General features: G+C 36.3%; 1 protein-coding gene across 3 annotated transcripts in view; it reads right to left on the bottom strand.

Moving 5' to 3' along the window:
* The window catches only part of map3k4 (mitogen-activated protein kinase kinase kinase 4), a 45,284-nt gene that overhangs the window by 17,860 nt on the left and 2,323 nt on the right, over positions 1-25,101 (bottom strand). For all 3 annotated transcript variants that reach the window (XM_073833787.1, XM_073833788.1, XM_073833789.1), the window contains exons 2-8: positions 11,584-11,759; positions 6,075-7,396; positions 3,339-3,596; positions 2,866-3,018; positions 2,213-2,370; positions 1,990-2,106; positions 12-111 (exon numbers count right to left, since the gene is read on the bottom strand). In XM_073833787.1, coding sequence (XP_073689888.1) covers positions 12-111; positions 1,990-2,106; positions 2,213-2,370; positions 2,866-3,018; positions 3,339-3,596; positions 6,075-7,396; positions 11,584-11,759 — 2,284 coding nt within the window. The remainder of the gene's footprint in view (positions 1-11; positions 112-1,989; positions 2,107-2,212; positions 2,371-2,865; positions 3,019-3,338; positions 3,597-6,074; positions 7,397-11,583; positions 11,760-25,101) is intronic.

The raw sequence follows: 25,101 nt of genomic DNA, 5'->3' as shown, positions 1-25,101 counted from the left end.
AGTGAACTCACCTTGCGCAGCATCTTGGCAAAGCCCAATGCTTTAGATGCTCTCTCCCTGGCTTCATGGAAGAGCTCTTTGAGCGAGCGACTCGTCTCAATCACCGAACGTCTGCAGGAAAAGAAAAATAGGGATAAATGTTTATATACACACATAGGGTCCTATGACTTCCACGATGTGGAAAACGCATGCGTATCGTGGAGTCCAGTCATAAAAATGGAATCTACTGTATAACATGGAATGTAAAGGTAAATAAATCAAAAGTAGGTCAGTACACTTAAATCAAAACACAATATGGACTAGTGTCTGTGAATATTAAGCTGCAAAATGCTTTTTAAATATGAATCCTGCATGTTCTGTGTGTCTGTGCAAATGAATGGCACAGACATGCGATTTTGTTTTAACACGCACATACTGAAGCTTTCTTTAAAAAAAAAAAAAAAAAAAAAAAAACTATTGTCATATCATATACAAACGCACTTAAAACTTGCCAGTCTTCACAGCAACCCCTTAAAATAAAAATGTGTTTTAACTTAAAGAAACAGTAACAGAAATATCTTACTTAAATGTAGGCCTAATGATAGTTATACAAATATTAAAACATTATTTTCTAAGGAATATTTACCAAAAAAAATCATTTAGCAGAAATTATTTACCAGAAAAATGCAAATACTGAACACAGTATTTCTGGAAAAAATAAAAATATATACATGAATTTTTGATATAAAATTAGTTAATCAGAGAACATCTAATTAAATTATGAAAATGGAAATCAGAAAATTAATGGAAAACAAAATTTGGTTGTTAAGTGCATATCTACTGAGCCTCATAATAAACACATTATGTTATCATTACTAACTTATTTCTAATTTAATATTCAGCACACAGGCATTCAGTGAGAAGAGCAAAACCTTAGGAAAAAAGAAAACAGTCAAATATCGCGGTTGTTGCATTCCTCTGCGGTTATGCACGTCAATAGCGCGGTATTGCGATATTGCGGTTATCGCGACAGCCCTAATTGTGTAGGTTTCATAATTTATTTAAATGAAGTAGCTTTTTGATTCATTTTAGAAAAATTTAAATGGAAAAAAATGAATCAAGAGAATTAAAACTAATATATAAAATAATACAGAATTTTGGGGGGGGGGGAATTTATAGGGCCCTTCGCTTATATGCACAAAAGTCTAGGGTCAGTAAATTTTTTTTAGGATGTCTGTTATGCTAACTTTTTTTTTTACGGTAGAATAGTGAACAGTAATATTGTGAAAAATGATTACTATGTGAAATAATAGTTTAGCCATTACTCCAGTTTTCAGTGTCACATTATCCTTCAGAAATCATTCTAAAATGCTAGTTGGTGCTCAAGAAAAAATTCCTTTTATTATATATTTTTTATGAATAGAATGTTCAAAAGAACATCATTTAATTTAAATAGATCTTTTGGAACATTACCAATGTCTGTACCATCACTTCAATTTAGATATTAAACCTACAATTGTGTTTGACACTAATGGCACCAAACATAATTCTAATTCTAAAGGATTCTAATCTCATTCTAATATATAACTAATGGTGCAATAGAATTTATAATTCCATAAGTGAAATGTATAAATGTGCAATTAATCTCTACACCTCTATATATATCTTGTCTGACTGCTCTTATTTGTACTTAGGAATATGCATATCTATTTATATATATATATATTCATACTTATATCATTTTGTAATTCATGCGGCTTAATCCGGGACCTGGGTCATAATTTCGTATCATAACATGGAATGTGCTGGTATGACAATAAAGAATCCTTGAATCCTTGAATATTCTCCATTCAGTTCTCCCTATAACCCAAACTGTTTTAGATGATTTTAGATGAGAAAACATTTTTGCTAGAATGAATAAGACATGACATAGCACTGAACACATGCTCCACAGGCTTTGATAAGTCTAGCACTGTGTTCATTACTCACTAAGTGTTGTCTCAGACACACCTGATTTCATCCGAAGCAGTGCTGTCATCCGCACACTCCCAGAACTCATTGCCGCTCTTCTGAAGGCCCGCATCCAGAAAGTCTCCAGTGGATTTTAGCAGCATGCCAGCAATATCACTGGAAAAGACGAACAAGTAGTGATGCTTTTTGTGCAATTTACTTTGATATGGATGATTTTCTACGACACAATTGAACCAGCTAGACCACAGAGTAAAATACTAACCAAAAGAGTTTGCCAGACTGGGCCTCTCCACCCCGGATGTATGGAGTGATGACTTTGGTAAAATTCCACTCCTCCTCCAGCAGGTTCTTCAGGCTGTGGGAGGCTTGAGGCAGCTGCTGTAACATCTGGATCCAGCTGCGCATGTAGTCAAAGTACACCTGCGTGCACAGTCACACAGAAAACATTTGTTGGTTTACTTCTCGTTTAAAATCACTGCTGTTCATGATGGAGATGAGAACAACATGGAGATTTTAGATACTTTAGAATTTCATCATGCAAAAAAAAAGAAGCAAAAATCCCTGGCACAGTTTAGCAGCCATCATATATGAAGAACCACTCCCACTGAGTCAGGATGAAATAATTGTACTATTAACATCTTATTGTCACTAATATCCTCATTCGTGATGATTACAGGCAGTCATGCATATTTATCACTACACACACACACCTCAAACTCATACCATCATCCAGAATCTGGGTCATATTTCACTCGAACTCTGGTTGAAAATTTTTATATGGGTCATTCAATTAGAGTTCAGCGTAACAAGATTGACTTCTATGAATGAATCACTGTCACTTCGTCATGAATGTAAAGGTAATTGCACAAGAAAGCCTGTAAATAAGATTGCAACACCAGTTAGTCTTAAACCTACTTCTAGCATTTTGTGAAGATCCTCTTCAAACTCATCGATGTTGGCGTTAGTCTGCAGACCCTGAGGGTCAGTGACGACACCTTGCAGCATGAACTGGTAGTACTGTTTCATCAGGAGCCCTCCTTTAAGAACCTCTTTACACTCACGCACCAACTACAATATAGACAAACACAAATCAGCTAGGAATCATCTCATGTTATTTCATTTAGTCAAGCATGCTTTCATCTGTCTTAAACAGAGTCAAATACAACATCCCACACAATGTGCCATTACTCCAGTCTGATTTGGTGCTTAAGAAACATGTCTTATATTATATATCTTTGAAGAATAGAAAGTTTAAAAGAACTCTTTTATTTGAAATAGAAATCTCTTGTAACATTACAAATGTCTTTACTGTCACTTTTGATCAATTTAACCCCTAGATGTTTGGACAGCAGTGTTTATACAAGATGTAGGTTTATGTAATTAATGACCTGCTTGATGCTGAGCAGGGACGGTTCCCCTGCAGGCCTTTGCTCAAGGCGCAGTTTGAGGCACTCGTGAATAACATTTAGCAGCACACGGCAAAGCACCAAAAAGGCCGGCCGAAATGAGGGTAGGTCCATGTCCACTAGCTCCTTCCACGATACTCGTCCCGACTCCGACTCCGACTCCACCTGACCAGACACGTGACGAGATAGCTCTGGAAGGTAGTCACAGTGGTGCAAAGAATAACCCGGGACCGCTGACAACTAACAGGAACAGAGCAATGAGAATATGAATGTTGAGATTTAGTGTATGACTGTGGTTATCAACATAAAACAAGACACTGACCACAAAACATTGCAAAAATACTGATAAGAATGAAAGACAGTACACTGTGTCCCATCCCTTAAATGGATAGCTCACGCAAAAATTAAATTTCTGTCATTAATTACTCACCTTCATATCATTCTAAACGCGTAAGAACTTAATCTTATCAACACAAATTAAGATATTTTTGATGAAATCCAAGAGCTTTCTGACCCTTGTTTACAAGCAAATGAAAGCACACACATGCGTCGTGGTACTCAAGCAAATGCATATCAAAGACTGACACGGAAGAGAAGAAATTATTGAATGAAGTCATTTCTTTGCGCACATAAACTATACTTGCAGCTTTATAACATTACAGTTCAACTACTGACTTCACATAGACTATTTTAACAATGTCCTTACGACCTTTCTGGGCCTCAACGGTGTCAGTTGTGCTGCCGTCTATGCAGGGATTTCATCAACGATATCTTTATTTGTGCTCTAAAGATCTTATGGATTTGGAACGACATGATAGTGAGCAATTAATTACAGAATTTTCATTTTTGGGTGAACTATCCCTTTAAAAAAAGGTCTTACAAATTCAAATTCAGCCATTGTTTTCTCACCCTCATGTGGTTCCAAACTTATACGACTTTCTTTTGGCAGAACACTTTTGAGCTTCTGAAGCATTTCCTGGCCGCTTTTTTTTAATATATTCAAACTAAAGGAAGAATGGGACTTTCAAGCTCCAAAATGACAAAACAGCACCATAAAAGTGGTCTACACAACCTCTGCGCTATATATATATACACACACCCAACAAACCTAAATGTAAAGTTGCAAGAAATATACATTTCTCCCCATTTTCTTAAATGTTTTTTTGGTCTTATTGTTAACAAATCATCCATGCATGCATTTCATTTCATTTTTACCTCAATTTTTAATTGAAACGTGTTTAATCTCTATATTTCAATAAACGGAATGACTTGTCTCTGGTGACATAAACTGGACTTCTCAAAATATTTAGTTTGCATAAACACCACACATTTCTTACAATCGACTACAAGCTTGCATTTAGATTTGCGTTCATCCAATCAGAAACCAATGAATTGAAGTCCCCATCTCTTTTTGTTCTTCATTTCACTCAGATGTGTCACTATACTGTTTTTGGACACTAAGATTTTTCATGTTTTTTTTTAAAAGTCTCTTCTGCTCACTAAGCCTGAATTTATTTGATCCAAAGTACAGCAAAAACAGCAACATTTTGAAATATTTTTACTATTTAAAATAACTTTTCTATTTGAATATATTTTAAAATGTAATTTATTCCTGTGATTACAAAGCTGAATTTTTAGCACCATTACTCCAGTCACACGATCCTTCAGAAATCATTGTAATATTCTGATTTGCTGCTCAAAAACATTATTATTATTGTTGAAAACTGCTGGAGTAGATTTTTTTCAGGTTTTACTGATGAATAGAAAGTTCAGAAGAACAGCATCTTTTGTACCATTATAATTGTCTTTACCATCACCTTTGATGAATTTAAAGCATCCTTGCTAAATAAAAGTATTAATTTCTTTCCCAGAAAAAGTACTGACTAAGCTTTTGAATGGTATAGAGGATAATGTTACACAAGCTTTTTATTTCAGATAAATGCTTATCTTTGGGTTTTTCTATTCAAAGAATCCTGATAAAAATGTACTCAACTTTTTTTTTAAATATTGATAATAATAATAATAATAATAATAATAATAACAATAACAATAATAATAAATGTTTCTTGAACAGCAAATCAGCATATTAGAATGATTTTTGTGTCTTTTGGCAGTAGACTGGAGTAACAATGCTGAAAATGTAACAAGAATAAATTACATTTTAAAATATATTCATACAGAAAGTAGTTATTTTAAATAGAAATTTTGCTGTATTTTGGATCAAATAAATTCAGCCTTGGTGCGCAGAAGAGAGTTCTTTAGAAAACTTTAAAAATCTTACTGTCCAAAAAAAAATGATTTGGTTCCCAAAACTGGTGGAATGATTCATTCACTAATCTAATTGTTCCGGTTCTTAAATTAAATGACTTAATGACCCTTTACCGAGGTAAACAGCTCAACAGACATAAAGAGAATCATTTGCATGATGAATTTTTGACCTTTTGGAGCTTGAAGATCTAATTCCTATTGCATGGAAGAGCAACTAGTACAGTTCCTCTTTTGTGTTGAACAGAAGCAGAAAAGTCACAGTTTTGGAACAAAATGAAGGTGAGGTAATGATGAAAGTATTCTCATTTTGGGACTAACTAATCCTTCTCAGCTTCTCATTCTTTCCAAGCTGCCACGAAGCCAAAAGGAATGTTTTCCCATTTCCTCTGATATTCCACAAGTTCACAACCAAACTGCCAACACTCAAAAGCTCCACAGTTGCTCTCTCACCTCTTGAGCCGGCATGTGACTCAACAGAGCAGTTCTGGACCTCTGCAGCGAGCGGTCCATCAGCTTGTGCAGTCTAAGTATCAGTTTACGCAGTCCCATCTGTTTAAGTGCCTTATCCACAAACGGCCTGTATATGGCGGTGGGACAGTAACATGTTTCGTTGTCCCGCGGGAGGAACTCCTCCTCTGACAGGAGACGAGAAAACTTTGGCGTGGCGCAAGGCGACTGCTCCCCATCACTGGTCGCCTCACTCAAGGTCCTTTCTTCTCCATCGTTGTCGGCAGTGAAGGTAGCAGTGGATTCGGTCTCATCCTCGTCCACCTCGTCGTCCTCATTTCCACGCGAGCAGCGAGGCGAGGGGATCTCGAAGATGGGCCAGCCAATGCGGGAAAGGTCCCTGAGGCCCAGCACGGTGCCCATCACACGCAGCTTCTGGTTCAGGTCCTGAGTGATGTTGAGCCACAAGCAGAGCGCCTGCACCCTGCCCTGGAAGTCCCGTGCGGCATACTTTTCATAGTCCTTCTGCAAGGTTTGCAGAGACGGGTACAAAGCCTCCACCGACTCTAACAGCGACATGACCCGCTTGACCTGGTCGAAAGCTACTCGTTGCCTTTGCAGATGCTCCCGGCACTCCAGTGCTGAAGAAAAAGGAGCAGCTGCGTCAATCTCTTCCCTGGGTGTGGAGCAGGTGTTAAAGCTAAACGTATCAGTCTTACAATTGGTTTCACTAGGACAGGAGTTGCTCTCCTCAACTAAGATGTTGCTCTCAAGCCTGGCTAAGCTGCTATAGTCCACTTTGAAGTGCAGAACCTCATTGATGATATCAGGTATGGCTTGGCGGGCGGTGAACAGGTACAAGTCCTGCTCCACGACGCTACGGCGGGCATGCCAGGCCTGTAACTCTAACCAGATGACCTCGTTGTTCTGGCCCATAAAGGTGTTCTCTAGGCCTCGCTGCTCCTTCTCCTTCTTCTTGGACGACATGGAGGTAAGCTTAAGCAGCAGCCGCAGAGTCTCAAAGAATTTGAGGCGGTCTGCCGGACAGTCTGTGCGTGAGGTCTGCCGGTGAGGGCGAACGGGCAGCATGCCCAGACTCAGGTAGGGTTTGCGGGGGTCCATGTTTCTGGAGCCGATGGCACTGGTCTTGGACATCGGATCCAGCATGAAGGAGCCCTCGAATGTCTTCTTGTTGTCCCGCTCGTTGGAGCGCTGGTTGAAGCGCTGCTTCTTCTCTTGCTTGTAGCTGTGCTCTTCCGGCAGTTCAGCTGATCTGGCTCCTTCACGTTCTCGTTGAGACAACGGGCTGGAGGAACACGGCTTATCTGTTGATGAAAAAGATGGAAGTTGGTGAGAGATGACTATTATTTAAAAGCAATACAACAGAATATAGGGCCCTTCTGTTTTATTTTTTTTTCCCAAATTCCATTTTTTCCATTTAAATTTTTTCTGGACTCCTTTTTAATGGTTAAATTAAATATGTGACCCTGGACCACAAAACCAGCCATAAGAGTCAATTTTGTAAAAATTGAGGTTTATACATCACCCGAAGGCTGAATAAACAATCTTTCCAATGAGGTATGGTTTGTTAGGATAAAACATTATATATTTGGCCGAGATACAACTATTTGAAAATCTAGAATCCGAGGGTGTAAAAAAAAAAAAAAAAAAAAAAAATCTACATCTTAAAAAAAATAAAAATCGCCTTTAAAGTTGTCCAAATAAAGTTATTTGCAATGTATATTACTAATCAAAAATTATGTTTTGATACATTTACATTTAGGAAATCACATTTGCGTCATTCATTTACACAGAGGCATTCAGAACATGCAGGATTCATGTGATTAATTACAGAAAAATAACATTTTAAAATAAGGCCCAGACCTGTTTCGTCATCTTACAGTGCATGCAGTTGCTAATAAATATACAGGATGACAACCGACTGCGTGATTTAGCTTATTAGAATGCAATTATATGCCCCTAAAAGTTAAGATATGAAGGCAAAAATTCCCCTCGATGGGGTGTTGTCTTATATTTAGGGCTGGGCGATAAAACGATAACGATAACGATATATATCGCGATAGACAAGAGATCGATATCAATAAAAAATGTGTTCGATATTTTGTATTCTTCGTCGTCCCGCCCAGCCCCCCTTTAACGTTCAGTTCATAGCGCCAGATCAAGATAGAAGTTAAGGTTATCTTTCCTACAGAACGGGTCCATGTTGTTGTATTAAACAAACTAAATAGCCTTATGTTATTTATCTTATTTACACGACGGCATTTGATTTCTGTCTCTACAGGATCGCGCGTTTACAATGTCTCCTCACAGACGGGATCGCGGACTCCATTCATAAAAACGGATTTTACTATAGGGCGGAATTCATCGATTTTTGGACCAATAAATCAAAAGTTGGTCTGTTAATTAATTCAGATCGCGATATGGACTAGTGTCTGTGAAAACTGAAATGCAAAAAGACCGTTTCAATAAGAATTCTGCATGTTCAGTTTGCCTCTATATATATGAATGACGCGTTTTATTTTCACTACACGCATACTGCACACGTGACGCTCCCGCTGATTTTTGGCCTTTGCATCTCACATGAACAGACAAACTCCAATTAATACATCTCCAAAGCTGCTGTGAGTGTCACTTTTTGTCAATTTTACCGTTTCATTAGTGAAACTAGCATCATTCATACTGTATTACACACTGAAACTTCACAGCAACCTGTCAAAATAAAAGTAAGGTTTAACATGTAACAGAACATTAGTCTTGTATTACTGTGTACAGTATAATGTAGGTGTTTATATGTTCACATTTAAATAATTTACATAAAACAATATATATAATTAATAAATAAAATAAAGAGTCACCACTTAATTGTTGAAAAAATACTATTATTATTAAACCTTTTTTTTAACTGAATATAATTTTTCTTCTATGTATTAATTTTAACAGTAAAGCTCCGTTTATTTTTATTTTTAAAAATAAATCAGTGATTTTGCTTTCATTTGATTATCAGAAAAATTAAAACAAGACTTTCTGGGGGAAAAAAAAGATTGTAAGGCCCTATTGTTCAAAATGTTGAAAGTTTTGGACTTATTTTTTCACTAGCTAAACCATTCACTTCATCGACAATGAATGGGGTTTGAATTGAGGATTTAGAGATAATTAAGTGTATATTGTGACTTTAGACTTATGTTTACATTTTAATTATTTCAGTTTTCCATGGTTGTAGTAATGGGCGATATAAGCGATACAAAATTGGCCTACGATAGAGATTCTAATTCTATTGCACTATCGCGATAATGCATGTTTGATGATGCAATCTACCCGCAAAATTTACAGTAACGAGCTGCAGCCGGCTGCAACGCATCGTCTTGAATAAACATGGCTGAAAGCGTCAGCGAAACAGAGGAGCTAGTGAAAAAGACTGGTGCAACCAGTACCGCCGCTCCCTATACGCAGACTAGGCTTGTAAGCACACGTGATGATGCGCAGCATCTGCGCCGCAACGCGCTCTCACCTCTGTTTACGGCTGCCTATTTGGCCAAAAATTATGATAATAATTGATGAACAATATGCCTGGTCCTGGAAAGAGACATCAACACTCCGGCGCCGAGAAACGAAAGCAAAATAAAGCCCAAGATGAAGCCCGTGCATCACTTTCAGGTACTTTCATAATCCTGTGAAACTTTATATTATTCTGTCGACATTAATGTCGGTAATAATTTCACGACTAACGCATCTTTCTTAATATGAATACAAGCAGATCTAAGTAAACAAAATGACTTAAAATGCATTATATTAAAACACAGAGGCAATTATGATTATTGATTAATAATGACCATATAGTGTCATTAAATAACAGTGTTAAAATACATAATCTAATACAAAATTAACAGTTTACATTACAATTTTAATAGAAATGCCTGAAAAGGGCACCAAAGGCCTGGTAAATGCAGTTGTTACACTTACATGATGATCGAAATCCTTGTTTAATATTGACCAAACATTTAATTAAAATATCCTCATAATCTTTCCTATCATTTCCTCAACTAAAATATGTGGACATCATAACCCTTGTCTGCTTTATTGTCAAATAGCAAAGGCTTTATCATATGAAGAGCTCATTTACGACTTTGCCTCAAGAAAAAGCAGAAGTGTGCCTTTGTAAATTTTGAACTTTGGAAAGCTCCAGCAGATGACAGTGTTGATTTTATTTCAGTTTATTATGGTTTATTTTATTAAGATTTCACATTTTTAATTGTTTTATTTAAAGTGTAATTTTAGTTTGTATTTTTTGCTGTAGAGCTACAATTGTAATTTATAAATGATACAATTTATTTATGTATTTACTATTTACTTTTATTTGAACAAAGTTCTATTTTGGCCCCTATAGTAGGTGTTTTTATTATTATTTTATTTTTACTTCTGTAATATTTGGGAGAGGGGGCACAAAAGTAAATTTCTGCTTAGGGCACCCATTTGGCCAGCAGCGGCCCTGGGTGCAACATCTGATATTTGGACGTGGTTTGGCTTTAAGCCGTCCGTCGAGCAGCAGCAAAATATACTCTGTAGAGTGTGTGGGGCAAAAGTTCCAGTTAAGAGAGGTAACACGACTAATCTGTTCTACCACTACATTTAGTTTATTTATCTGCAACATTGTGTGTTTAATTACAGTTTTGCTTTTGCACAATAATTGTTCTCAAAACGACATGCAACGTTTCTTTATTTCTTAAAAAAAAAAAATGCAGTTTGGCTTTCCTAAGGGTCTATGTAACCTGTTCTGAAATGGTTCTATTATAATTTATATATCGCAATATATATCGTTATCGCAAGAGGCTGCAATGTATATCGCAATATGGATTTTAGGCCATATCGCCCATCCCTACATGGTTGTTGACATTTCTGTCTTAATAACTGAGGGGATTATGATCAGAGGAAGGTTACGTTTAAAATAAAAATGTTTGAATGTAATATATTTTTCTCCTGGTCCTTATTTTAAATGGGTCATAAAAATATCAATAATTATCGATATCGACCGATATGAAACACTGATATCGTGATATAGTTTTCAGCCATATCGCCCAGCCCTACTTATATTTATATCGTATGACATAAACATAACAATATCACACAAGAAAAAGAAGAACTGCAAATGTGATATTGATTTTGTACAACAGTTAAACTGTAGACATTCAATATTGTCTGGTTTTGCTCAAGTTCGCTAACGAAAACAATTCCAAACAAACAGTAGAACTACTTAGGTGTTGCAGCACTACTTATTATTCTTTAATGAAATATTCCTTAAAAAAATTCCCCTTCTTTATTAAATATCAGCGCACAGAGCTAGAGATACTGTGGTTTTCCTCATGCAATTGTCAAAACCTTCATTTTCATTCAACATGATCTCAATGGCACTCCAGAATGATGGGCGTGCACCACTGATATCCCTGGGGCCCTAACACCATATGCTTCAGAAATTTGCAAAGTTAAGGGCTCTCACCTTTGCCCTTTGACCCCTGGCTGCTTCTCTGGTGTTTGTTGGACATGCGTTTCATCTGCCGAGGAGTGCGGGGAGGGGAGGTGCTGTAGAGATTCTCCTCTTCCTGGCTGGGCTCGTCCCAAGACTCATCCACCTCAGTGTTCTGCTGGGGCGCATCTTTGGATGAGTCCTTGAGCCTGAACAGAAATCACAACAATCCAAAATATGATTATGGAGCAAAACCAAAAGCTAAACCACATTTCTATTATCAAAATAAAAGAATTTAAGACAATAACTCTACAAGAACCTCAAGAAGCACATACAGTCTTACAGTTTTTACAAATCGGAAGAGGAAATTCATTCCATAAACGCTGAAGCGAACAAAAAAAAAAAAAGAGACTGATTTGCTAACTGGTGCAAAACTCGCCATCATGCTGAGACAAACTGTGTATGTAGGTGTATTTGGACACGTGCATGTCTCTGTGTGCGTGTGTGGGAGGAAAATGATATTGATACAGGGCCATTGTCAGGCAATGGAGGAAGGGATCACTTTCACAGTGGGGTCAGACTTTGGTTGAGTTAATCTGTGATTCCACTCACAAAGACCACTCAGAGCAAAGCTAGAGTCATCCATCTGCCCCTCACACATACATAAATTCACCCACAAGCCCCCAGGGAGTCTCCAGCCAGCTTAAAAGTCCCCCCAGACACCTGCTGCAGGGTATTGTGGTCCTCGTGCCAGAACATTCAGACACAGCTCGCCCAACACCCAGCACCCCACCGCTGCCGCCACTTAACATATGGATACCACCCCAAGACCCATCATTTACATTTAGCTGATTCACTTCAGAAGAGCAACATTTTGGGAGGGAAAAATCGAATTGTGGCTTTTCTGATAAGAAACTGCGATTGCAGAGCTTTTTAAAGCTCCATGGTTGTTGTGCTTTTTTTTGTAGGGCTTTTTTTTTTTTTTTTTTTTAAATGTATTCTTGTAGCTTTTTAAGATTACTGTTGAATCACTGATGTCACATGGACCATTTTACAACGTCCTTACTACTTTTCTGGGCTTGAACGTGGCAGTTGCATTGCTGTCTATGAAGGGTCAGAAAGCTCTCGGATTTCATCAAAAAAATCTTCATTTATATTCCGAAGATAAACAAAGGTCTTACAGGTTTGGAACGACACAATGGTTAGTAATTAACGACAGAATTTTACATTTTGGGTGAGCTATCCCCTTAATTTCTTTATTTTCAAACTTCAAAATGATTTTGTTGTGGTTGAAAGCCACAAGGAGACCTTCATGCTTCTCTTTTGTTGGTTTATAAGTAGTCCTCATTACAAGTTTGGAAAGATTGCAGTCCCAACGTGTTCCCAAATGCACATTATAGGCGACCCAAACTCACAGTACATGCAGAAACGAGTTCATGAGGAGCAGCATTTTCTGCAAATCAAGCCATTCTGAGACACTAAAAAACGCACTACATTATGAGCTGCCAGTGTTTAAACACATTGCCATTCTTCAAATTTACAGCACATATGTGACCTTGGACCACAAAACCTTGTAAGTAGCAAAGATATATTTGTAGCAATAGCCAAAAATGACTTGTATGCGTCAAAATTATTGATTTTTCTTTTACGCCAAAAATGATTAGGATATTAAATAAAGATCATGTAAATTTCCTACCGTGAATATATATCAAAACACAATTTTCGATTAGTAATATGCATTGCTAAGAACTTAATTTGGACTACTTTAAAGGCGATAAAGGCAACATTTGGATTCCAGATTTTCAAATAGTTGTATCTCGGGCCAAATATTGTCCTATCTTAACAAACCATACTTCAATAGAAAGCTTATTTATTTTGTATAAATTGATCCTTATGACTGGTTTTGTGGTCCAGGGTCACATATTAATCGAATTGAACTGCAGAATTTGTGAGTTGATAATCACACTAAGCTATATCCCTTTTTCAGCTACTTTGTTCAATCGTGCAATCCTACATTTAAACACACTGCATGCAAACCAAATGTCTTTTTTCAACAATGAATGATCATTTCTAAAAAAACGTGACCACACAAGCAATGAGAAAGTTTCCATAACTCCTTTTTTTCTCTCGCATTTTTTCTCACATGTAAATAACATCTGTGCAGAAAGCAAACTAGTTGCATGCAGGGTGTTTTAGTGCAAAATTTAAGCTGAAACAGCCTAGTCCGACTCTCAAAAGCTTGCTGGGAGACTGACAGAATGTTTGTGTTTGAAGGTGCAGCCCTGGGCAGAGTCTAACTGTGACCAAACCCTTCAGGAATGACACAGGAAATGGTGAAATCACCCAGGCTCCGGCTGTTTGTTTGGTTGTCATGACGTATCTCCATTGAACGCTGCTTGAGCACTAGAGCGGAAAGGTCTAGAGAATTCCGCCTCTGTGCTATCACCCCACTCAAAGGCATCCAACCCGCCGGAACACCACGACAGCGCTGAGTGCAACCCCATAATGCACAAAAGCAGCACAAGTTGTTGATTTACGGCTGCATATGGAGTTCAGGTCTACTGAATAGCTCGTCCAAGGTTATCGGGAACAAACTATACAGCAGAGGAATGTTACAGCCTTTGACGAGGGCCATAAACAGAGCTGACCACATCTGCCTCACTGCAGTCAAGAGAGGCCAGTGAACTCTGACCCCATCCGCCACTGGAGCCATTGTTGCAGCCTGCGGCGCTTCATTGTGTGTGAGCGGCACGTGGACCAAACGGTCTCGCCGTCTAATAGCTGGTTGCAGCCAGTGATAGGAGTGAATGACATTGCTGAAATTATTCATGTTTTAATACTTTTGATAGTTTTCAATATACTATAGATACATTAGAAGGATATTTCACCCAAAAATGAAAATTCTGTCATTAATTACTCACCCTCATGTCGTTCCAAACCCGTAAGACCTTTGTTCTTCTTTGTTCAGAACACAAATTTAGATATTTTTCATGAAATCTGAGAGCTTTCTGACCCTGCATAGACAACAATGTAACTACTATGGTCTAGGCACAGAAACGCAGTTAGGACATTGTTAAAATGGTTCAGTGGTTCAACCGTAATTTTACAAAGCTATGTTTCTGACATTTCTAAGTTTCCGAAGATGTTCTTACGGGTTTAAAACGACATGAGGGCGAGTATTAATAATAACAGAATTAAAATTTTTGGGGAAACTTATCTCTTAGTATTTACAAATTGTCCCCGGCCCACTGAAGTTTTAAATGAAGAATTATTTAAGAACTTGGCCGTTTAATTTAGAATGTTAAATAAAAGGGAAAAAAAATATATATATTTTAAAGAAATTCTTCTATTCAGCAAGTATGCATTAAATTGACCAAAAGTGACAGGAGAGACATTGTTACAAATAAATTGCTTTCTATTATTTATCCAAGTATCTTCAAAAATGTATTATGTTTCCTGAGCACCAAAATCAACACTGAAAACTGGAGAAATGATGCTAAAAATTAAGCTTTGCCATCCAAGGAATAAATAATTAAAAATATACTCGGTATAAAGGAGTTATTTTAAATTGTAATCATTTTTACAATAATACTGTTTAACTGCATTTTTGATCAATTAAATGGCACTTTAGAGAGTTAAGACTCTATTTAAAATTAAAGCAACCCATCCCACAAATGAGGTCTTTTTTTCCTCATTACTGTAATGCATAATTAACAAAATATCACTCATTACTGTAATGCTGTACAATAAATCCTCCTGTCTGTACACATTTGTCACCCTGGACCACAAAACCAGTCTTCCGTTTATTTGTAGCAATAGCCTACAATACATTTTTCTTTTATGCCAAAAATCATTAGGATATTAAGTAAAGATCATGTTCCATTAAGATATTTCCTACTGTAAATATGTGACCCTGGACCACAAAACCAGTCATAAGGTTAAATTTTACAAAACTGAGATATATACATCATATGAAAGCTCAATAAATAAGCTTTCTATTGATATATGGTTTGTTAGGATAGGACAATATTTGGCCGAGATACATATATTTGAAAATCTGGAATCTAAGGGTGCAAAAAAATCAAAATACTGAGAAAATCACCTTTAAAGTTGTCCAAATTAAGTTCTTAACAATGCATATTACTAATCAAAAATTACATTTTGATAGGTTTACAGTAGGAATTATACAAAACAAATCTTCATGGAACATGATCTTTACTTAATATCCTAATGATTTTTGACATAAAAGAAAAATCAATAATTTTGACCCGTACTATGTATTTTTGGCTATTGCTACAAATATACCCCAGCGACTTAAGACTGACACATATATCAAAACTTAATTTTGATTAGTAATATGCATTGCTAAGAACTTAATTTGGACAACTTAAGGTAATTTTCTTAATATTTTTGACACCCACAGATTTTAGATATTCAAATCGCTGTATTTAAGCCAAATGTTGACATATCCTAACATCAACGGAAAATTTATTTATTCATCTTTCAGCTTTCAAATCTCCATTTCAAAAAATTGACCCTTTTGACTGGTTTTGTGGTCCAGGGCAGTGTTAATTTAGTTGACGGGAATTTGTCAATTTTCATCAACAACATTTTTTCACTGACGAAAACGAGATGATAACTAAACAAAAAGTAGTTTTGAATGACAAAAACTATGACGAAAATCTATTGACATTTTAGTCAATGAATAAAAACGAAACAAATGTTATGAAGGGACGATTTGGGAAGAGATTCATTCAGAACGAATCTGGTGCACGAGTACACTTTCATGTCTCATGAACAGAGAAATACAAACAATTTGATGTCGAATTGCTCGTTTTGATGAGTATTAACGTAAACGCACTCGGAGAATACCGGACGCGTATCAGTACATTGCATCCGGGCATTCGGGTTTAAAGTGACAGCAGCCTAATTTAGTTGCTGTTGTCCGAGTCATTGCTGTTAATCAAGCAACAAAAGCAAGACTGAATCACTTTAGTAGCCCTAATACAGATTAATCTAAATTTATTTATAAAAATAAATATGTCTGTTTGGAAGAATGAAGAATGTGGTAAACAAACTGTTATAAAGAATACATTATTAGCCCATAATTACCATTGATATTTCATTGAAAAGAAGACCATGTTCCTGTTTATTTATGAGAAGTGGTTTCATTTAATTTCAATATAAAGACATGTTGCATGCAACAACAGTTAAATCTGTGTCTTTCATGATAAAAGCTTAATATCAAACCTGTACAATCAGTTTTATCATTTTAGAGAAATGTTTAATAAATGCATTACAATGTAAGCAAACCCAGTAGATTTTAGCAGACTAAATCTACTGTAGATTTACTCAACTAAAATCTTATGATATTTAGTCGAATAAAACTAGACTAAAACTAAAAACAATTCAGATGACTAAAATATGAGTAAAACTAAATATCATTTGAGTCAGAAGACTATGACTAAATCCAAATTTGCTGTCAAAATTAGCGCTGGTCCAGAGTCACATTTATTCTAAAATCACCTTAAAAGGTAAACTGTCATAACAAAAGGTTGTTTTTTTTTCTTTATAAAACCAACATTTTCTTTTGATTTTGGGGCAAAATATGACCTAGATATTTTTGGGAGAGTTTTCTAAAGATTCACCTAATAAGGAGGCAGATAAGATAATGAGGTACTGTATTTGCTATTTTTCCCTTCCATGGAAAAATACAAATCCAACAAAAATTTGCAGAAGGAACATGGATTTGTAATGAACACAGGGATAGAATGACAGTAAATGAAATTGTTCTTCAAAGGACGTTCACAGACGTGGCCAAAACCTAAAAGAACACTATGTCACAGACAACGCGGAACAAATAGTAAGCCACGCCGCAAACTTATGTAACTTTGACATAAGGCCTTACAAGCAATTCTTTGCTGCCGCTAGCATGTGCACACACACACACACACACACACACACACTTCCTTCTCTAACACACGGACAACATCCCTGCTGAGCCACCGGCTGATTGATTGAGGCCCTGCAAGACACGAGAAGACCTGATTGGGCACTATTAGTCACCACTGACACACAGGTAACCAAAGACACCCACAGACAATTCTCACTTCTCATTATTATCAATGTTGAAAATAATTGTGGTGATTAATATTTTGTGGAAAACAAGAAGTGTTTTTTTTTTCTTTGATGAACAAAGTTCAAAAGAACCGCATTTGAAGAAATATTTTGCTACACTGTAGATGTATTCACTATCATTTATCAATGTGCTCTTACATTTATTTAATTTACATTCATTTATTTGAGAAAAATGCATCATAACAGCAGTTAGATAAAAAAAAAAAATCTAACAGATTAATTGATTATCAAAACAGTTGAAGGGCTGTTGCGAAAATGCGAACCAAACCGCGGAATCCAGTAATAAAAATGAAATATACTGTATAATGCGGAATGTCACAGAATTTGAATAAATTAATAAATCAAAAGTAGGTCAGTGCACTTAAATCAAAATCCAACATGGATTAGTGTCTGTGAATATTAAGCTGCAAAACTACTATTTAAATATAAATCCTGCATTTCTATGTGTTTCTGTGTGAAGGAATGGGCGCAGCCACAGTTTCCGTTACTACACTGAATTGCGCATGACGCTCTGTGTTTTTAGCCTCTGCCGCTTCTATATACGAGTGCATGAACATAAACAATCTCTAGAACTGCTCCGATAGGCACTTGAGTAGAATTCTTTTCCATTTCTTTTGAGAAAAATATACATACAGAAAATTAAAGGTCTTCACAGCAACCTGTCAAAATAAAAGTTTGATTTAGTTTGAAGAAACTGTGGCAGAAATGTATTACTTAATGGATTGATAGTACTAATAAAATTATTTATAAAGGAACATTTATCAAAATAAATAAATTACCAGAATGTATTCAGCCGGAAAATGTAAATACACACAGTATTTCTGAAAATAAATAAATAAATAAATAGAATATATATAACTATAAAAAACATAAAATATATATAATATATAGTGTGTGTTCTGTGTATATTCATTATGTATATATAAATACACACACACATGTATATATTAAGAAAAATATGTTAGATTTATATGTAAAATATTTATATTTATATAAGTGCTTACATACAAATACAAGCAATACAAATATTTTTTAAATATATATACATATGTATTTATATATACACATAATAAATTTACACAGTCCACACTCATAGTATGTACTAAAAATCTTATTTTGAAACAATTTATCATGACTAATCATTTTGCAGCCCATTTAACATTTAATGAAACCATTAAAATGGATCCAAAAATGAATCCTTTTAACAAATTGCTGTTAAATATTTTAGGTTTCAAGATTTCAATTAATTACACATTCTAGAAAAATTTAAACTGAAAAAATGGAATCCAGAAAAATTTTAACAAAAAAAATAACTTGAAAAAATTTTTAAATAAAAAGTGGAATTTGGGCAAAAATAAAACTGATATGATAAGGCCCAACAGTTGTTATTTGCAGACAAAGTACCAAACTTACATGCATAATACCTTTCCCCACAAGCACTGGAAATAAAAACCAGAGATGTTGTTAGTAAACAACTCCACAGGCCTGTAATGTTCCCTTGAGTGTTTTTCTCTGAGCTCATGTCGTCATGCAATTGATATTCAATATTTCCTCACAGATGCGAAGGTACAATCTGTGTAAGGAAGTGTAACAATTCTGGTTTGGGTTTTTGCATATGCGGTTCTGAGCCTACGAAAAAGTTAAAAGCAAAGTGTGTAATTTCTGCATTACAAGCAGCACCAAATAAAATTGCAAGCTGTTTGTTTGTGCAGCCAGAATAAGAACAAAACATCAGATCAACTAATGCTGAACATTTGCGATTAATTTGCAGTTCTGTTGGTGCAGAAATGATCCATTAGAGCTTCATATGCTCAAAATAGTTAATTTGTGAATATTTATAAAAGCATGCACCACAAATGGCCTGTCAAAATTATGTTCTACTGCACAGTCAAAAGTGATGCACTCAGGCCATTACTAAACTGTTTTACCAAGCCTATCAAGATCCAGAACGACTCTCATTCCTGCACATTTTCCTTCTTGTGAAAGCAGCACAAGTGCTGCACTTTAAGGTTTCGGTCTTATTGATTTGCATCGCCCATATCACAACAAACACGTGCTTCCATACTAAAAATACATTTGCATTCTGCAAGAAAACACATTTCCTATAATTGCATGACTCAAACTAAATAAAAGTACGGTTGCTTGTTAAGTTAAAGGTTGGCCTCTTAAATAAGAACTCTATAGGCACAAATTAGATCTATGATTCATTCCTATAATTGTAGCCTATACAACTTATGCATGGAGTGACTGATGTTGGCTGTGGATGAATGAAGTGGATAATAGCACAAAGTCACATTATGAAAAGTAAGTTCCAGGAATGCTAAAGCAGACTTCCTCTAATTTTAAAACAAGCCACTTCCTTTGCTCTATTTCCCATCACTATGCCACAGATTTGTACAATATCATTTCCTGTGTCCACATAATGACCATTTGAGGCCGCAAGGCAGAATGACTGTGTGTGTGTGTGTGTGTGTGTGTGTGTGTGTGGGTGGGTGTGTGGGTGGGTGGGTGACATTAAGACATGAGCATGTGGAGCAGAATGGACTGAGTGTTGCACGGGGGACCAATGAAAATCCACCAACCTTGTCTAGTCGATACCTCTGCATTGAGGACTCAACATAAGCTGCTATTCTAACCTCCACCCCTGGTGCACACCCTCTCCGGACAATTGAAAGCATAATGGAAGGTATTACATGAGAAACTAAAGACTGTTTTGGGAGTTTAGCTAGACAAGCGATCGCTTTAGGATGATATGCGTTACATCTCGGCACTTCCTTCCTGAAGGCAAGTCAAAAAGAGGACACAGTGGGCTGAAGCTCCGCTGGGCAGAGAGATGCAGGTGCTTGGCCAACATACAAGCCAAAAATACTAACCTCGCAACCAAAAAAATATCAGAAACATTCATGTAAACCACAAAAGCATCATGTGTGGCTTCAGAGCACAGCTGTGTGAAATACTAGCGTTCGGAATATCCAATAGTTAATGCAAAATGAATATTATTTTGGCAGTGATAAGAAAAAAAGCACACGTTTTATTTGGCTAGTAGGCCAATTTTGTGTAAACTCCTCATGTCACAAGCGCAAAATAATAAAAGAAGTGCTATAATCGGGTCTCCACTAGTGCATCTACCAAAGCAGAATACTTGAAGACGACAACCCAATAACTTTGTTTTGGTAAGACACCCCCGTGAAATGGTAAGAGGATCTTATTACAATATTACTAGGGTTGGGTATAGGTTGAATTTCGATTCCAATTTTGTAAAAAAACAACAACAACAAAAGTCAAGTATTAAAATATCAAACATGTTTATTTTCAGTGTTTGCTTGCAACATATTTTATTACAGGGGTTCTCAACCTTTTTTTATTCCGGAGCCCCCCTCCTTCTCGGGTAAATTTTGCAAGGCCTGACTTGCTATGCCTGACAAGGTGTTTATTTTTTTACCTTTTATATTAACCAAAACATTTGTTTTGCCTTTTTGTTTTTCTACTTCATGTTATAACATAAATTCAAACAAACTTTAAATTAAAGCTATACTTTTGAATTTAAAAGAAAACCCTTTGCTCTAACATTTTAACATGTATATACATATACAGATTTAAAGCTCCTGAATTATTTAATGCAGATATTCTTCACAACTTCAGAGTACTCTTAAGTAAGTGAACCTGCCAAACAACAGGGAGATGCCAAAATACCACTCACTCAACCTGTCCTTTTGAACTGGACTGACTGAATATCTACTGTTTGTATTTATTATAAAATAAACATAAATAAAAAATACAGTAAATACATTCTAAATCTGTTGATGCTGGTGCTCATATGTGCATAAACACCACTGACCCTTACAAGATCCACCTCTATGGGTAAGCATTCATTATAAAACACTTACAGGACATTCATTTTGACAACTATGCAAATATTTTGAAATTTCACGCAAAAATACTATGGATCAGAGCCCCGAAATCATGAATAGTTTGTGAATCAACAGCGGACTTATGCGTGCCTAATGTACGTTACTATTACTCTGATCATCTTTGCCTTTACATTAACGGGAGGGTTTGTTTCATGCAGCCAAGAGATGAAGTAGATACCTGTCTTCCCGCGGGGGTATAAGTTACTTTATGTGAGCTTTTGCGGGCGAGAGTGGGACGAAATAACATACATTTCTGCTGGAGCAGGGCGGGCGCGGGAATAAAAAAATCCGTCCCTTGCAGATCTCTAAGTTTGCGTGCAGCGGTAGCTTTGTCTTTGGTTTTTACAAAGTGTAGCCACACTTACGAGCGCTTCCTGCGAACCATCTAGTAGACTGATGTTTACATCACCACGGAAGGTCCTGGCAGTTTGCTAGATGAAAAAAAATGCACCCAGGAATCGATACGAGGAATCGAAATTTTAATTTTATAACAAGTGTCCAATTCTTTATCTTAAGTATCCGATTCCAGAATCGGAATCGATTTTCGATTCCCAACCCTAAATATTACCACCCTTAATCTGCACATTTCCACCCACGCTGCCTTCATTTTGTTTTCGCAAGCAACAACGGCGTGCCAGTTCTAACGCCATGGCAAAAGTTCAAGCAAAGCATGCTAACTGTTCTATCGTTGGCTGCACAGATGAACATAGAACACTATTTAGAGTCCCAGCCTCAGTGGAGAAAAGAAAGCAGTGGATTTATTGATTTATTTCTTGTATATTACACTGCTGCCACACAGATCTAATATAAACATGTGATTTCTTTCCCAGCTGTTTACCTTCACAGACATAACCAACTGTTTTTGTAACTTGTGTGTGTTTTAGAATATCTGAGGTACAAGCTGCAAAGGAACAGCCCAATTCTGGAAAAGGAGACAGCTAAATTGCATTTAAAGAGACATGCACAAGTGTGTTTTTACTTCCACTCAAAATGGGCATTTTCAAAATGATATAATCAATGATCTGAGAGGTATTTTGAGCTGAAACGTCACAGACACATTTTTATTACATTTTGTAAAAAGGGGCATAATAGGTCTCCTTTTTAAAAAATGTTAATATCATCTATATATTCAATGTTATCTCTATTTTAAATTTCAGTTTAAAACACTGATTCAACTACTTGCTTTCATTCATGCAAAAATATTTACTGAGATAACTGCATGCCATTTGCATGCTTTTAAATATATTACTAAATAAGGTTAATACCATTGTTTATTGCCTGTCTATTTTGGCAAATTAAAAATGACGTCTATGTTTAGTGAAAAAGTGCAAAAAGCATGCCTTGATTATATTTTATTGTTGTATTTATATTTATACTATAACAGCTTCACAAGCTATTTTATGTCAGATAAAGATTCAGCATTTAAAAAAATACAAACAATACAATAAACACAAGTTTTCACACCCCAGCTCTTAATGCAACGGGTTTTCTTCTGGAGCATCAGTGAGCATTTTGAACCTTCTATAATAGTTGCATATGATAGTAGTTGCAGTAAATAATAGTTGCATACTGAGTCCCTCAGTTGTCTTCAGTGTGAAAAGTTGGATCTCAAAATCATAGTCATTGTTGGAAAGGGTTCAACTACACAAAAATGCCTAAAAAAAAGAATTTGGGGGATCTGAAGAAACAGCAGGCAGTTTAACTGTTCAGGACAAGCAAGAGACTAATGAACAACTTTCACTAAACAAAACAAACTATTTTTTTTTTTATAAATTCAACTATCATTTTCTCTTGTGAACTATATTTAAATTTTAATTTAATTTTTTTTTTATTCAGGTCAGTAATCAATAAAAATAATATGCATTTTGTCTGATCTCTCTTTTTTTTTTTAATAATAAACATTTTGCAGATTTTGCAAGGTGTATGTAAACTTTTGACCTCAACCCTACATAAAAGATTTTGCTTTTCTGAATCCATTTTACAACACCTGCAAAGATTGTCTGATTCTGGGACTCCAACTAGTGTTCTGTGTTCATCTGTACAGCCAACGACAGAACAGTTAGCATGCTTTGCAGGAACTTTTGCCATGGCGTTAGAACTGGCACATCATTGTTGCTTGTCTCACGACACAAAAAATTGAGCAGACCAAAACATTTGTTTTACTTCACACTTTAAACAATGCATTGCATCTACTTAGCAATAATGACTGTAAGGGAGAAATGATGATTCCACAAAATGTGGGACAGAACGCAATCTGAAGCATTGCACTATGCACTGTGCAAAGAAATAAATTAATGAGATCCAGCCATGGGTGCCTCCAGGACGTGAGGTCAACATTCTTTTAGTGCGCCACATCCTGGAATTGAGGCATGCCTGTGGCCATAAATGAACAGGGATGGGATTTACAGCATGCTACACAATGACGTAAAACGTCAAAACATCAGCTCTGCAAGTTAAACAACCATATACTGAAGAAATGCTTGCTTGATAGCAGTATAATAGCCAGGTAGATTACTGAATGACATATGCACTAAAGATTCCAGAGGCATCCACTTGACCTTAAGGACAAAAAAAAAACATTCTTGACACACTAAGCACTTTTCCAACCTATAAATGCCACTGCAAGCTGATTTTACAGTGCACATGAAATGCACAATAAAAAACAAATTAAAGTGCACAACAAATCTCTGATCTAAACAAGTTACCTCTATCATTAACAGTTACCAATGAAAGCAGTTTATCAAGAAGAATTGCTAGGAAGGGTGGGGAGAGCAGGAAAAGAGACAAAACAAGGCATTCTTGAGAAGCTGTCGCCAGGCATTCAGGGCAAACACTTTCGGTGACGTTGCGTGGGGTCATAAGAGACAAAACTATGAAAACACTACAACAAAACATTACATTGGGCTTTATCAGCTAAAACCTTGTGCACATGGCAGTGGGCAAACAACACTTGATCTTAAATAGAAAGACTCATATGCATTGATGACAGCAAATAACCCACTGCAAATAGGCATGTGGCCACAGGCCAACAAGAGATACGGGAAAAATAATACGCCAGAACAAGCTGTACAGTTCACATAGGTCTCAAAAGAACTCCAAACACTAGTGAACAAAAAAACACACACAAACAACTAAATTCCCCGATTACAACACATTGCATGTCAAATCCAAGAATTCCTGCTCAGCAGAGCGCAGCCGATGATTTCTGGGAATAGCAAATCAAACATTTCCCCAACTCACCGAGGGAGTGTGTGTCAATCTGACTCATAAGACTCGTGATGGACCGGCTGGATAATTTATATTCAATCACGACTGTTGCTTCACACCGGCTATCGGATCAATGTCCAACTTTACCCGTTGTGCGTGATGTTTTTTAGAGTTCTCTGCAATTCAAGCTGCACTCGAGGAATGATGCAAACAAACTTGAACACTGAACCGACTGAACCTCAAAACATACAATCGCACCCTGAGATCGAGACCGGATAAAACCGGTGATCTGTCC

Source organism: Garra rufa, chromosome 2 (assembly GCF_049309525.1).
Source record: "Garra rufa chromosome 2, GarRuf1.0, whole genome shotgun sequence".
Taxonomy (NCBI): domain Eukaryota; kingdom Metazoa; phylum Chordata; class Actinopteri; order Cypriniformes; family Cyprinidae; genus Garra; species Garra rufa.
The sequence above is the reverse complement of the archived record's forward strand: the minus strand, read 5'-3'. Positions and strand labels throughout refer to the sequence as shown.